At 32.0% G+C, this 16345-nt stretch overlaps 2 protein-coding genes across 2 annotated transcripts; one reads left to right on the forward strand and one right to left on the reverse strand.

The window, feature by feature from the left end:
* Positions 1-350: 350 nt before the first annotated feature.
* Positions 351-9687, forward strand: LOC134245303 (baculoviral IAP repeat-containing protein 3-like). The gene is made up of 7 exons (XM_062727613.1): positions 351-375; positions 4845-5540; positions 6212-6387; positions 7471-7516; positions 8226-8339; positions 8430-8516; positions 8702-9687. The coding sequence occupies exons 2-7, from the start codon at positions 5171-5173 to the stop codon at positions 8914-8916; spliced, it is 1008 nt and encodes a 335-aa protein (XP_062583597.1). The 5' UTR covers positions 351-375; positions 4845-5170; the 3' UTR covers positions 8917-9687.
* Positions 9688-11274: 1587 nt separating this feature from the next.
* Positions 11275-14614, reverse strand: LOC134245305 (pancreatic triacylglycerol lipase-like). Its single transcript, XM_062727615.1, has 6 exons — positions 14562-14614; positions 13526-13785; positions 12945-13164; positions 12642-12743; positions 11631-11744; positions 11275-11526 (listed from the first exon to the last, which is right to left on the reverse strand). Exons 1-6 carry the CDS (start codon positions 14599-14601, stop codon positions 11288-11290), a joined length of 975 nt encoding a protein of 324 aa, XP_062583599.1. The 5' UTR covers positions 14602-14614; the 3' UTR covers positions 11275-11287.
* Between the last annotated feature and the right edge of the window lie 1731 nt (positions 14615-16345).

Genomic DNA, 16345 nt, shown 5'->3' on the forward strand with positions numbered 1-16345 from the left:
TTTTACTTTTAGAGAATGACCTTGTACGGTATAGAATAAAGCTATTCTTAGGAATATTTGTATTTTTGAGAACTGATAAGCTAGTGTAATTACATTAGATTCCAAATCTTATAAAACTTTTTTTTTTTTTTTTTTTACATTTAACAATCCAGAAGAGAAGTCCCAATTAAAAATTCGGCAACTAAGTATTATATATTGAATTCCAAAAGTGAATTACCCCCCCCCCTCCTCCCTCCTGGTAAAAAAAAAGAAGAAAAACCGATAGCTCTTCTCACAATGTCAAGATTATTTGCGATGAACCACGTTACTATTTATAGAATAGCCGGAATCCCTATTTATATCGGCGGGAATTAAACACTAGGAGGTCGTCAGCAAGTAAGTAGATTGTATATATATATATATATATATATATATATATATATATATATATATATATATATATATATATATATATATATATATATATATATGCATGAAGTATTTTTATTCTATATAATTATATTTGATGAAATCATTTAAGTAATTCAGAGAAAAGTAGATAAATGTATTTATATAGTACGTTCACAGATGTGTTTTTGAATTTCTCTTAATGTCAACAATGAATCTTTAATTCTAATTAAATCAATATACTGGTGCATTTTTTCTGCAGGGATTAAAATTGTTGAACAAAAAGTGAAATGCATATACATATGTTTCCCTTTCCTTATAATACTGAAAGTTCGTCTTTTATTAAAAAATAAATTAAGTTTAAAATTATTTGAACAGAGTATATTGAGTTATAAATAGGTCCATTGTAAACATTATACCCTCAGGTGTTTCATTTTTACGTTACAAGGAAAAGTTGCACGGTTGACTGACATTTGAAACTTGTTTTCATATACTCATATGCTGGTAATGTAATGTAGTAATTAAATGTAGCTGAGTAATAGGAAAATATGTTTTTAAAAAACCCTGACTGGTCCCGGAATTCAAAACCAAATACTCGACAGACCTGTAAACATAATGAAACAAAAGCTTAATCAGAAAAAGGCTATCTGTGATTAAACATGTTTAATTAAGTAAAATCACTTAAATATGAATTAAATATAGTAACCAACGTAATCTTCAGTTAGATCTATAAATCCTTGAACTTAGACTAATTTTAGATGCCCCGACCCTATCCAATCAATAAAAATGGATTAGTTGTTCGTGACGGTACGTGTCTCGTGCATTGAGTGAGAGATAAAAATACATTCTATAAGAACAATAGGTTCTTAATTACACTCAATGCACATATTTCCCTCCTTTATTCAAAATTGTTCAAGAATTTCATCATGTTCATTCTTTGAAATGTAATTTGAGTTTGAAATATTTGTCATCGCTGACCAAAAGTTATGTAGCAGCATGAAAAACTGTAGCGTTGAGAGGTGTCAGCCTATATATCTAGATTGTTGGTTATATACGTCACTGTGCTTTTCATGATCAGTAAACATATACATTTACATAAGTAAATAAGGTTAACATAAGGAACAGTGATCAATCTAAATAAATCTATAAACATTACAATTGTCTTAAGAAGGCATAAAACCTATAGACACAGATCCCCGTAAACTCCCAGAGGTGGGATTAGGTGCCTAGGAGGATAAAGCATCCCCGTTGACCTGTCACACCCTTCATGAGTCCTGTGTATTTATCAGGTAGACGGAATTATAACAAATATAACTAACTATTGGGGAAGTTTCCAAAATACGATCCAAAGATAGGTTATATTATTCATGTATTTTCTAGCAATATCATTTTAACGATCAAAAAATTTACGAAATGCTGCAATAAACGATGTTGCTGATATCTTATGCATAATTTTATCAGCGAGTAACCTGCGTCAGTTTCAAAACTGAACAAATTCTGAGCAACCTCTGTAGTGGAGAATGTATACATTAATTGGGAGACAAAACACTTTATTATTAAGCTGAAGTCATCTCGTTTGCCATACAATTTAGTTACTAGTATTCATGTATTGGCCTTTACTGTACCGTCTACAGTCAGTATAACACATTTAAATATGGAGCATGTGTGACTCTATATACATGGTGTCTTTTATTTCAGGAGCCCGTTTCACAAAACTATCGTAAGATTTGTCCTAAGATAGATCTTACGATCATCTTAAGATCTGACTTATGACAATCGTAAGATTTGTCACTGCTGTTTCACAAAACTATCTTAAGTATAAGATATCTTAAGACAAGTTTTAAGACAAATTCCATTATTCAATATCACAGGGATTTTTTTTTTTTAAAGATATATTTTCGCGAAGTTTTTCTGTAATTTTCTTCGAAATGTTGAAATAATGTGTGTCTCATATAGTTTCTTTTGCATATATGCCCTGACAAAAAACAACATTTTATTGCATCATCATGTGGGAGGGTGTGAGAGTGTGTGTGTGTGTGTATGTTGGGAGGAGGTCATTAAAATAAATTTTGAATTAATTTCATTACAAAAAATTAATAAATAAAATTTGCTTAAATGATTCTTGCTCGGGAAATAGTAGTTTCTGAAAAATGCATGTGATTACTTTTAATTAAATCTACTGTTGTATCTGAAGCTTTGCAAATTATGAACGATTTTAACAATGAATAACAAAGTTAGTTCATAAAATCAATTCAATACAGGTGTCTTTGAAACGTTACAACTTACTGCAACAATATATCACTGCTAACAGACTAAGAAGAGAAACGAAAGAAAAAATTCCAATCAAAATTTTGCTGTTTCAATGCTATCCTAAAAAAGCATAAAGAAAGCATGTACATACAGCATCAAATATTACAGCATATTGAATTGTCATACACATTCCTGTGGTTTAAGAGGATACCTCAGAAACTGAACGACATGTATTTGATTTTTTATATAATTTTGTACGACCGAATAAAATGTTTACTTTGAAATTAAATCACCACAATTAGAGACATATAAAAACCATTTATATATTGTCTGCCACAAAGTAACGAAATAAACTAAAGTAAATTTTTCTTTTTTGGGGGGGGGGGTGCAATTCAGTTGGGAGAGGGTACAACCAAAAATAAATGTCTTGAAATGAATAAAGTGGGAAAATATAAAGCAGGTACATTTTAGCTTTTCTATCGTATAATTTTTTGGCTATTTTTTTTTGGGGGGGGTGGTGGTGGGGGGGTTGACATTGTTCTGACTGGCCTGATATAGTATATAAAGAATTGTTCAATCTCTAAAAGCCGTTTTCTTTAAAAATTCTTTGGTTTTTAGGCAAAATACATACTGTCACAAGTTTCACTTTCGACTTAAGACATGTATCTAGTTGTCTTAAGATTATGATAGATCTTAAGATTATCATAAGATATGACAGTTTTGTGAAACGGCTATGGTGCAATCTTACGATAATTTTCGGTCTTAAGACAGATCTTAGTCATAAGATAGTTTTGTGAAATGGGCCCCAGGTTCAGTGGGATATATTGATTCGACATAGGAATGAAACTAATTACTAGACAGTATTGTTAATTATAAAGATAAGTGATAAGTCTGAATATCGAATTGAAGGCCTTCTCTTGTATAAAGTTTTTAAATAAATTTTGTTTCATAGGAAAATAAAGCAAGTCGGCTTAAAAAGAAGTACAATTAATGCCCGTCTGAATTTCCACATTTTATTGAAAAACTGAAGGCTTCATAAAAGCTGTCATTGGGGAACTCCAGCATTCTATTTATAGCAGTTTGAAGTTCAGTGTACTTGTATATAAGAGAGGTTTTCAACGAAGTTATGTCGCTGATAACCAATCACAAGATGTGGATCCGGAGTTTTGTTTTCATTACGAGAGTTATCTACGATACAAAAAGTCTAGATTTGAATTTATCACGAGGAAATTTTTATAAAGAATAGAAAAGTCGTAAGTTTTGTTGTTATGAACTTCAGAAAAATGGGTAATTTTTAAGTTTTTGAAAGTTCTTTCGAGCTTTTTAGGATCATGATTAACACCATTCTTAGAATATGTTGTAACACAGTCAGTATGTCTGAAGTTTTTCTTTCACAACAGGTAATATTTTTGTAAGTAGTGAATGATATGGAGATGACGAACAGTAATCAAGATCAAAAGTCCATAAAACAATGCAAAATAGGAGCAGAGCAAACACAGACCTAAAAAACATTAGAGGTGGGATCAGGTGCCATGGAGAAGTGAGCATTCCCTGCTGACGGTCACGCTCGCCATGCGTATGCGCGTGGGTAAACAAAGGAAAAATCCGTCGTCAATTCAGTGTATAAATAATGGACTTACAATTAGTATGGAAAACGTCAGTCAGCAGTATTTAACTCAATGATAAATTGTATTTGCTGACAAGGTCAACGTATCGACTATAGAACTTACGAAACGATGACTTTAAACGAGACTGTTTAATTTTTATTTCATCAACTTTTTTGTCAATAATTTTACCTCGTTTTTGAAATTGTTCATACGTAGAGCATGCTCTTGCATAACGAATCAACTGAGATATATAAACTCCGTATAGGTCATAGGTCAGGGAAGTTGACGATAGAAAAGTTAAAGTCATCATGTTTATCATAGAGCTTGATTGTTAGATTATCGATAACGTCTTTTTGAGGAAAAATATCCATATATGAAACAGATTTTTCAAACTGGTATCTTTTATTTAAGCTCCCCAATCAAGATAAGGAATTGGTAGAGCATATGCTTTCTTTCAATACTAGTATTGCCCACTTAAGAGAGTCAGAAGAGATGGAAGTAAATTCTGCTGTACCTATATGTACCGTAGTAATATGAATTATTGGAAACTGTCAGTTTTCTTTTTTATTTGTGCATAAATATTGGTTTTTTTTCTTCTAGCAAAGACGAAAATAGAATGACATACATATCGGAAGGATGATTTAACGACTATAAATGGGAGTGGTTATCTACAATGAAATCCAAAGAAGTAAACCGCAGCGATACTGCATGTGGTCAAGTAAACCAAAACATGAAAATAAGTGCACTGGGTATCTCAAAGTTTACAAAATAGTTAAAATAATCAACGTACTGAGGGACTTCCGGTTTATGCCTAGTGAACAGAGACCTTCGACGTCAGAAGAGTCAGGATCGGTAGACAGTTCCTTGTATTGACTTATATACAGTGTTGCTTTGGTGCAGGCTTACATATACATACTTTTTAGCATATGATTTTCATCAGCAAAATTATAATAAAGATGATGCACAGTAACTGTAGTGAACCTGATTGCAGTTTATGGTATAGTCGTCACCAATCACAGTCTACGTCATATGACGAGTTTGGAAGTGGCGCGAATGTTCCCGATAACGCCACAAGAACAAACAGACATGTACCACAGAATTTACCTTCAGAAGCTCCAGGAGGACATACAGCAGACAAGGCTCTGAGACTAGCAAGAGAATACGGCATCAATACATCTAAACCAAAGTACCAGCAATACGCTGTAAAGGCCACACGCCTCAATACTTTCGAAAACTGGCCTGCTTTTTTCACTCAGAAGCCAGAAGAATTGGCAGATGCTGGGTTCTTTTACTCGGGTATGATTCTTATAACCAGGGAATTAACTCTTCACAGATATCATGTATTTAATGAATTGGTTTGTATAGAATCAATGTATACTATACGTCATCTCGGAATGTCAAATACATGTATATTGTTTGTATATATGTAAGTCTCTTTTCTTCCGAATTATTTCGCCACAGGTTCTGCCATGAAAATAAAAAAAGATTTAATTTCTTTTCGTTAAATCTCGGACAGTAACATTATAGATTTGGAAGCGAGTTTAACATTTCATTGCACAGAGCTTTGTCCCCAATTTGTTTGCTACAAATTAGCAGTAAACATGCAGTTCTTAATTCCTTATTTAATCAGAAAATCTTGTAGCCTACACGTTAAGAAAAAACTAAAACTAGAAAGTTTAACAACGCAGTATCATTGTACAGGAGACGAGCTTTTTTTTTTTTTAAATCATAGCTGTAGAAAAGTTAATAACCTGAAAGAACTTGTCTTTCCATCTATTTGTTTAATTAACTATGACGATAAATGCATTAAAATGCCCAAACATAAATCTTACACAGAGATTCATGGGGTTGGGGTGGGTACTGAACTTAAATTTATTGAAATTTAACAGTCATGATGCCTATAAAGCTACTTTTACTACATGCAATGAAAGTTGTGTTTTATATAATCATGTCCTAATATTTTGTAGGAAAGAGTGATGCTGTCTTCTGCTTCTTCTGTGGTCTGGGTTTACAGGAATGGGAGGAAGGGGACACGCCGTGGGGAGAGCATGCGCGGTGGTCTCCTGAATGTGTCTTTGTAATCAATGTCAAAGGTCATGACTTTATCGAATTAGAGAAGCTGCGGAACACGAACCCAGATGAGGTAAGTCTATTTATAATAATGAAAGGACTGTGAAATCTTTATAATAGTGTTTATATTTGAATGTACTATGTCCAAATAGTATTCAATGTTAAAAACATAGTACATGATGTATATATATTACCAGAAATAAGTGTTTGTATCAGTGGTAAAAACATAGTATGCGATGTATATAGTTATCAACAGAAGTAAATCTTCGTATCAATGTAAAAAAAAAAGTATATATAAGGGGTGTTCAGAAAGTACGTTCCATGATGAAATATTTTCAAAAATTTCAAACTAGTGCTTACCTAAAGAGGTGGAATTTTAAGCCTGACAAAATCACAAGAGTGTGCTTTAGATTTATAGCAATTTATTTCTATCAGGAAATTATAGAATTTTTCTTCATATGAAAACTTATATAACATCTTAAAAGATCCCGAATGATAGAAATGCTGTTCATTTTGAGTGTAAATAAAGAATAATTTACTTTTGTTTCTTCATAGCTTATCTTGCATCAGACAAGCTGATGAGCATATAGCATATAGGTATAAGAACGATAGATCACTTTTCAAAACAATAGGTTTGTCAATCTTTTAGCAGATTTGATTATTTTTGCCTAATATTTGAAAGGATGTTTTGACCTGTCTGCTTAATTTATGTAACAAATATGCGTCATTCCTAATTTTTCTGAACTGACATCATCTTTTTTAATACCTGTCCACTCCTAATTGATTCAACAAAAGACAGTTAAAAACCTTATCAGTACCAAGAATGGACTCTGTAAACATGAAATATCACAAAATGTAAATATCTTCTTATCGTATTTCTTTCGAAAAAAAAAAAGAAAAATGTGGAACGAACTTTCTTTACTACCTTTACGATGTATATTACCAGAAATGAATGTTCGTATCTGTATGTTATATCAGTTATTCTGAACATTGATAATAATATTAGTAATAATAATTTTATTATCAGTGATATAAGATACTTATATTCTCATTCATAGATAAAGTAGGAGTGATAATGTCTTACTTCAGTCAAATGACCATTGTTTCAATGGTTTCCTCTATAAAATTGAAACCGATGTTCTTAACTTTTTTGTAGTATCTTGCAAGAAGGGAGTTGTACTCCAAAGACGATCAATCTCAAGGTATTTAAAGAAACTTGTAAATAAAGTACATGTATGAAGTATTTTTATAACTAAGAGTATGCATACAGTTTTTTTTTTAAAAAAGGATGAAATGAATGAAATTTATAATTTTCTAAAATATTATTCAAGGAATAATTCGGAGAAGACATATTTGTAGATAATTATAACAAAACAATGTTATTTACGTAGCAATAAGCCATTATCACCTGGATTTTGATTTTTTGTCTCCCATTTGATTGGATACACAAGAACATCTATGTTCAGACAATTTCTAAAAGAAAGAAAGCTTTTGACAAACAAGTTGATGAAACAAGGATATCAACAATACTTTTTAAAGTCATCATTTCGGAAGTTCTATGGTCGATATAAGACCTTGTCAGCAAATACAATCTATCAATAAGTCGATTACTGACTATTGTTTTCATACTTATTGTAGACCATAATTTCCCACTTATTTTTCAATTTTTCCTTTTGGCCAATAATGAAAAAGAAAATGCATACGACAGGTGTTAGGACCGTGTGACTGGTCGAAAGGGGGTGCTTACTTTTCCACGGCACCAGATCCCACCTCTGACTTTTTAAAGACACGTGTCGCTCTCCTGATTTGTATTGTTTCAGTAGACCTTTGAATTGTTCAACTCTCCATATTTTATTCCCGTTGGCTTTTTCATTTTTTGTGTATTTATTGTTTAAATTTCCGATGTTTAAGGAAAGTCAAAAATTGATACTATGAATAGTCCAGCGATCCAGAGCTTGCTACAGAACGGGTACGATGAATCAGTAGTCAAACAAGCAGTTACGTTTTTTCAGAAGCAGAACAGAGGTTAGTCTTTAACCAAATATTAAACAAATTCAATTAATTTTCCCAATCTTTTTTTGCCATCATAATTTGACGTGTGCACATATTTTGTAGAGAAATCATTTTCAGCGAAGGAACTTTTAGAAATAATATTTGATATTGAAGACAACAATATTGTTTGTGAAGAATTAGAGAAGAAAGGTAAGTTAATTAATTTCCACAATTACAAACTCATCATATCACATGGATTCGCCTAATCCACCATTCCAGATGAGTTCAGAAAAAAATTCTAATTTTTATTCTTGAAAATTTCTATTTTTTATTCTGAAAATAACATATAGCATTAGATAAAATTGTAAAGTATTGTGCATTTCTTTTTCTTCTAGACGACCCAGTTGTTCAAACAGACAACCTTGTGATAAAAGAAAATGAAGAACTCCGGAAGTCGACATACTGTCGGAAGTGTTCGACTGGTTTTGCTTCGGTCGTCTTTCTTCCTTGTGGACATTTGTGTACATGCACTGACTGTGCACCATCTATTAAGCATTGCTTGTTGTGTGATCAGTTCATTAAGGGCACAGTTCGCACTTATCTGGCTTAGTATAATTATGAAACATTTGCTTGACATTTTTTATTTTGATAAAGAAATGGAGAACCTTCTGAAACAGGCGTTTACATACTGTTCACTTTAAAATTCTTATGTTTCTTTTAAAAAAAAAACTAATTTGCAAATAATTATACGGGGAAATGTAATGTAAATGACTATGATACTGTATTGCACTTAGTGTTGATGGTCTTTTACGAGGGGTGATCAAAAAGTTCGCGAACTATCTCTATATCTACAAAACCACAATTAATTCAGATTAGAATAAAATTTGGTACACACATAGCAAGATATATAAATAACGTATGCTGTATAAAGTTGCTCCTTGTTTCTTTTATGGAAGTAATTCAATTAGTTCGCTAAGTTTTTGATCATCCCTTGTATACATTGTACTACAGATAGTGTTTACAGACGGTCATACATATACATTTGTATAAGATGGAGTTTTATTGATGAACAAGGCAATGCATTATAGACAAAAGGTCAACATATACTGCAATTCCGATTTATTTCAGGTAGCAGTATCTAATCACTCTCAAATAGCATGATATGTACTAGTATTTTGTTTTAACTCCTTACAGCAGATTTATATCTAACTTAAACAAAATACTCACAAATTGTCCAAATTTGTCTACTCCATAATTATTATATTCAGATCCACATTTACGAATATTAATTTCTGAAGAAAACAGGGAAAAGAGAAATCCCTTTTAAATGATTATGTCATTTGTATTGATCTTATTCATTAGAACTTGTATAAGTTATAATTAGTACAGTTATATTAATTTTTGTTTTGTATAATGATGGTTTTATCCTAATGAGGAAACTTAGGAGGACAGAAATGCTGTACATGTTAGAATATTTTTTTTAATAATGATAATTAAAGTTTTCTGATTCCGGATTCAGATAAATCTTACATTTAATATTAAGATATACCACATATTTTGTTCTAAAAACTATAAGAGGGTGTCTTGCGATATGATTTCAAAGTTCTTTTTTTGTATCAATTAAATATGTTATATTTACTTGTTAACTAGTATTAGAGTTTTAGCTGTATAAATTATAACTAATTAGGCATTTAAGGAATACATATCACAGATATAGAAAAGTTATTGTCTTGGATGAAGGTACGTGGGAAGATAAGTAAATCCTTTTTATCGTATTGTGTATATTTTATTGCTTTTATAATTATACGTTTATGCGGTGCATATTTTCATTTCAATAAATGATACATTGTTTTTGTATGGATTTTTTTTCTACGAGTTATTTATTTCCATTATTCACCATTTTGGAGGTCATGTCGTTCAATAATTAAATAACCTGTTAGATATTTGAAGAAAAAATGTGAAAAAAATATCTAAATTTAGGCATCGATTATTTAAAAAAAACTTTTTTATTTAACTATATAAATTTTGAGCAGAGCTAACACGTACATCTGACAACAGAGATGGGATCAATAGTCATGAGTGAGTAAGCATCCCATCCGGCCAGTCACACCAACAGTGTGCTCCTTATCATGATCAGGTACACTGAAAAATCTGTACACTATTCAGTGTAAAACTAGGACATAAAAATACTGTATGAAAGACGCAGGTCAACATTTGACTTAAAGCATTTTGCTAAAAAGGTTATTGTACGTATACGTCAACCATAAAAAACAATCAAGGCATGAATAAGGAAAGTAGAAGTCATCACATTTATCATAAAGATATCAGTTTATCATTAATATATTTTTCTAGCAAAGCATTCAAATAAGAAACATATATCAGATTCCGTAGGTCCTTTATTTCGAGATCAATGGGATATATAATATTTGAAACTTGGGATTATCAATTGATAAAAACGTTCTTTTTAATGTCAATTTGAAGGTCACAACAATACTACTTGATTTTTGTGGAAGTTTTTGAATACATTCTGCTTAATATAAATAAGAAAGGGTCTGCAAAGAATGTGGCTCAAATTATGCTCAAGGAGTTCTAATGGAAGACATGGTCTCCGATATTTTCAAAGAGAAACACGAGCACCCTATCAATATCAATATGAAAATTTTGATATTAGAAAGAGAATTATGAGTGAAAGAGTAAAACAGACTCTAACGAACGTATATATTTCTTCGAATAAAAAATATAAAAAAAACTTGTTTCAAACCTTAATGGTAACCGTATGACTACACACTTGTATATAATTCTACATTTTGCAATGTTAATTTAAAGTGCTATTTAGTTGAAGGAATTGTTGAAACATAAACCCGCAAAATATAATCTGATGCAAGAAAAAGAACTTTATTTGGGAGAAAACATTGATATGATACTGATGAAAAAGAAACATCTCAAACATCTGGTACGAATGTTCTGGTTTTCCACATAGCTTACTCAGAACCATCAGTTCTACAGTACGGGAAGGCTGTGGCGGTTACACCGTAGTATGTTCCCTTGGCGCCTTTAGTGGTGTCGTACCCCCAGAACACACACTTGGTACGGCTACATTTGGATGCCAGAAATTTCTTAAAGGTACATTCACAGGCTCTTAACTTACAGTTGTCTCTAATAGATTCTACGTAGTACGCCACTGCTTTTAGATGTCCACAGGCTTTTCCAAAAGTCGCCTCTGAAGAGATAAAAAAGTAGATTAAATTAAAGATCCCCAAAGGAATGTTTTAATGTAAGCATAGTTAGTCCATTATAAAAACCAGTATGTAAATGAGATCTTACTTTTAAGCTTATGGATCCTGACGGGTTTTTTCGGGTTATAGGTGCACCCTGGTTGCCGCCTTCCGCCATTGACGTAGATGTCCAGATGGCCACATGGTCTTCTCATTCCATAACCTTCAAAAATGAAGTCTCTGTAAGCAACTACCAGTTGAAGGAAATACTGTAGTCACTCCTCTATTAATCTGTCTGTTCTAAATGGTTTTCAGACACTTTCTACAAATATACTTATTGAGTGAAACAAAAGTTCATTAAACAATACAAAATAGGAACAGAGCCAACACAGACCCCCAAATCATCGGAGATGGGATCAGGTGCCATGGAGAAGTATGCATCTCCTGCCGACCGGTCATACCCGTCGTGTGCTCCTTGTCATGATCGGTAAATGACAGAAAAACCCGTAGTCACTGCAGTGATTTTAAAACAATAAAACTTTCATTTCGTGTCTAAAGGAATTATGGTTCATGCAGATAATAATTCATTGATAAGGTACTTGCATTTTCCAGATTTGATATAAGTAAATTAAAGTTGGAGGGTAACATATCAAATGTGCCCTTTTGTGACAAAATGACGACCCTTGCGAGATTATATCTTTTATAATGATAGAAGTTCAACAATTTATTAAATAGGTTTAGCATTCCAAGATATTTATTGGTTCCATCACATGATATAAAACAGAATTCAAATACTACATAGAAGAGAAGAAATCTGCTTTCGCCCTCATTTTAACATTGTAATATTATGGACAACGTTTTATCTATTAAAAATATCGATTTTCATTACTACGTTTATTCGATATATATCTGAACTCCCACACACAAAAAAGTTTAAATAGTAATTTAACAACAAATTTTATGAAAAAGATGATGACTTCAATTTTTCCAACGTCAAATCTCCTTATAACGGTAGCAATATACATTCATCACTTACACATGAATTTTATGGAAGATAAAATGAGACAATACCAGGTAACAAAATCATATCAAAGTCCGTCACCATATTATAAATACTCACCAAAAGGTCTAGCGTCTGTATGGATGATGTCCACAAACTGGGCACTTCCTTTGTTAATTGCAAACGTAGAGTTTTCAAACAAGGGACTTGCTGGGTCCAATCCTATATAGTAAAAATTCAAATAATTATTGATATGGACTTTTTAAAAATATACTTTGGTTGATTGATTTTTGTTGAGCTTGTGAAAACTATATATTTTTTTCATTAAATATGTAATGTTTGAAATAAAGTGTGTCTAAAAAATAAAATTGACATTTAAGATACAAAAAAAAAATAAAAAATGCGGACACTCCTTATTCCTACCAGTGATGCGCCCTATTTTTCCTTTGGAGAGCTTCCCTGCCTCCGCAGCCGCATGTGCTCCTAACCCCTGACCTATGATGTGGACCTTGTCCCAGGGAATCTTGTTCTTGTTCAGAATTTGGAACACATATGCCCCAACAGTCTGTACATTAGAGGCAGACTGAGCATAGTTAATGCTGGCTCCTCTTCCCCAGTCAACCAGAAGGACATTGTGCTGTCTCTGTTATATTTGTTTAATAATGAATTTTAAAATCAAAAAGAAATGCAAGAAATATGTCTTTATTAAATATTATCTATTATATCCATATACTAAATAGATCAAAATTTCATTGCTTGTTCGTGAATATTATCTTAGATTATATTTTGCAAATCTCTGTTTCTTTCTTTTTAATATACTTAGAACAATATCACATCAAAATGAAATATGTGTACAGTAATGTATAACCTAATCTCTTTGGAGAATACGATTCAAGAAGCTGAACAATGTATTTTTTAAATTAACTAATTTAAAATAAAAATATATTCCAATACATCTTTACAGACATTTATTTCTTAAACACAATTTAAATAATGATTTATACTTTTTTCAATGAGGATGCTAGATCCTTTATCTCCGGAAGTGACGAATCTACCAAGTATCCGTGAATGATGACGTCAGTCTCTTTGCTTTTATCAAAACTCTTTGGAAGGGCCGTGTTTTCTGATATTTTATTCACTCCCTCCAACCAAAAGCTTTTAAGCCTCATATCCTTAGGGCTCTCCGGGACTTTGTTGAACCGTTTGCTCATACACATCTTAATGGCCAAGACCATGAAGCAAAGGTCTGTCGCTCCACGTACTGCTGCATTATGTAGTGCAAAAATACTGTATATCAATGCTGGTTCAAGAAATGAATCGTTATTTATAAGGTAAAGAAACTAAAAGGGCCTTGGACTTGCTTAAAATAAAATGTACAATTATCAACTTGAACATGAGTCACTGGATGCAAAAAAAAGTTTCCGCATAGCTGAAAGACTTCTGAAACTCTGCGGAAACTTAAGCTTACTATATAGTTTCCGCAAAGTTTCGGTGCTGAAACTTCAAGTTTCATCAAGTTTCCGCTGTGCACGAATCCAAATGGTTTCTGCAACTGAAACTTGATGAAACTTGAAGTATATGTAAGGTTTCAGCATTCGTAAACATATGATATAAAAACAATATACTATGTACTATATACTATAGTTTGATAGAGATTTGCTTACTAGTATTATGTGATACTATTGGACTTTTACGAGAAGCGCTGACTTCTACAGTTGACGGTTTACTTGGACATTTAAACTTGTATCATGTACGAAAGTACAGAATTGATATTGCAGATGAAAACCTTTAAAGTGGTCATAGGTATGGTGTTCGGGGCACTAACATGTGAAGAGCGGGAGTTGAGGGAAGGGAAGTTATCGTTTTCTTTAAGGACAATTTATTTGTGCATTGAAATAACCCGTTATTTTCGTTTAATTAAATGTTGAGATAAATATTTATATCATAAAAGAGCTACCGTACATAGCTCTAGTGTTAAAGTAATCGTCAACTCTAAAAGTCAGCGCTCCTCGTAAAAGTCCAATTGTACATTCTCAATACCTTCATTGGTGTTAATGTCCAACGATGCACTGTTTGGCATTTCTCCTGAAATATGAATACGTTTACATCATATTTTACTCTGTAGAACCATTCTTGTTGTAAAACCAACTCACCAGTATTGTCAGTCCATGCTCGGTGATGTGTGCAGAATTTGGCAAATTAAGGACAGACGAAACATTCCCTAATAATAGATAAATTTTTCAAAGATTTTGTCATTGAAGTATTGCTACTTAAACATGTTTACTTACAAAAAATTGAGGTACATTATCAGGCATTTCTGCAAGATACCAGGGGTAGTTTTCCTTATATAATCCTTTTGGGAAGAAAAATAATTTTCCAAGTTCAAATGTTTAAGTGTTTGGATTTTGTAAAAACGTTTAGAAACTGGTTTAGAAATCAGAATGTTATTACGATTTTGAATATTTTTTCATACATTACGAAGAAGGATATGGAGATAACGAACAGTATTCAATATCAAAATCCATAAAACTATACAAAATAGGAGCAGAGCAAACATGGACCTCCGAAACATCAGAGGTGGGATCAAGTGCCATGGAGGAGTCAGCATCATCTGCTGACCGATCATACCCGCCGTGTGCTCCTTGTCATGATCAAGAAAATAATATATACAAAACAGATATTGAGAAACGCCTCCTTGTAACATATAGCGTTTTTGTAAACAGAGCACGGGCTCTTAATCTACTGCTGTTGTAAATGTTAACGTTTCACCGAGTATGTTTAATTTGTAAAAGTCAGCACACATCATCACTGGGCACGGCTGAGCACGACTGACGATATTAGTTACTGAATTTTGAATTTTGAATTTTCTAGATATTTCATTAAAACACGACAAAATTTCTAATTTCATGAATCTTAAGAATAAAGTTTGCTGTTTGAAAGTTCAAGGATGTATCAATCGAACACTTCCCAAAATTTGTAGTTTGAATAATTTCCAGTTTAAATAAGTTTTCATTTTAATTTCATTTGGAATGCTATAATAGCAACATATAAATAATGATACTCTATCGAATCTTTGAGAAAATACCCTGGTATTAACTTCAAATCCGTGTCCAAGCGCCTTTATGTAGAGATAATGCTTTCTCTACTTTAACTTTGATAGGATAAAATAGCTTACGATCTTGCAATTGTAAAGAAGAAGGATTGATATTAAAACAAAAATCTGCTACCGTTGCCTTCAAATCGACGTATAAATGTAAATGCCAAATGCCAATATTTAACAAATTCACATTTCCAGTTTTCTCTATTTACTTCTTTGATATTTAACTCAGTATAATGATAAGTAAAGAAATTGATGAAGTCTGAAAAATCCATTTCATAATTTCCCCCAAAGAAAGACTTTGAAGAAAAAAAACCTTTTTGATGATTACTGTGATTTCAACTTGGTGTATCAAACATTTATTTTTAAGTAGATATAACTTATTATCATTTTCATATCTTATTTGACAACAGTTGATTTGATACAAAAGAACATTTTCATAGTAATGCGATCTGTCTCAAAACCGGAGCAAGACACAAAGGGTTTTAAGGGTGTCAACGATTATGTTTTAAGTATACATACTACAAATTCTGCGGTTGAAACATAATACTTTAGCAAATACAATCTCTCTGTATGCTGAATAGTTACTAATGTTTTAAAAACAAAAACCTAAACTTAACATTATACTGATTTGTATTCGGATTCTAAATAAAAAGAAAAAAGAGTGAATTCAATGTAATGCATACAACACTGATGTTCCAGTAGAACAGTAGTATGTAATGAAAAT

The sequence above is a fragment of the Saccostrea cucullata genome, unplaced genomic scaffold (genome assembly GCF_032062105.1).
Source record: "Saccostrea cucullata isolate Sc308-1 unplaced genomic scaffold, CSIRO_AGI_Scuc_v1 ctg125, whole genome shotgun sequence".
Lineage (NCBI taxonomy): Eukaryota > Metazoa > Mollusca > Bivalvia > Ostreida > Ostreidae > Saccostrea > Saccostrea cuccullata.

Coding starts and splice junctions, on each gene's coding strand:
- LOC134245303 (XM_062727613.1), top strand. CDS start 5,171: ATGATTTTCATCAGCAAAATTATAATAAAGATGATGCACAGTAACTGT. Junction 5,541..6,211: donor TGCTGGGTTCTTTTACTCGG/GTATGATTCTTA, acceptor AATATTTTGTAG/GAAAGAGTGATGCTGTCTTC. Junction 8,517..8,701: donor TGAAGAATTAGAGAAGAAAG/GTAAGTTAATTA, acceptor TTTTTCTTCTAG/ACGACCCAGTTGTTCAAACA.
- LOC134245305 (XM_062727615.1), bottom strand. CDS start 14,601: ATGCCAAACAGTGCATCGTTGGACATTAACACCAATGAAG. Junction 13,165..13,525: donor TAGCATCCTCATTGAAAAAA/GTATAAATCATT, acceptor CAAATATAACAG/AGACAGCACAATGTCCTTCT. Junction 11,745..12,641: donor TACAGACGCTAGACCTTTTG/GTGAGTATTTAT, acceptor TCATTTTTGAAG/GTTATGGAATGAGAAGACCA.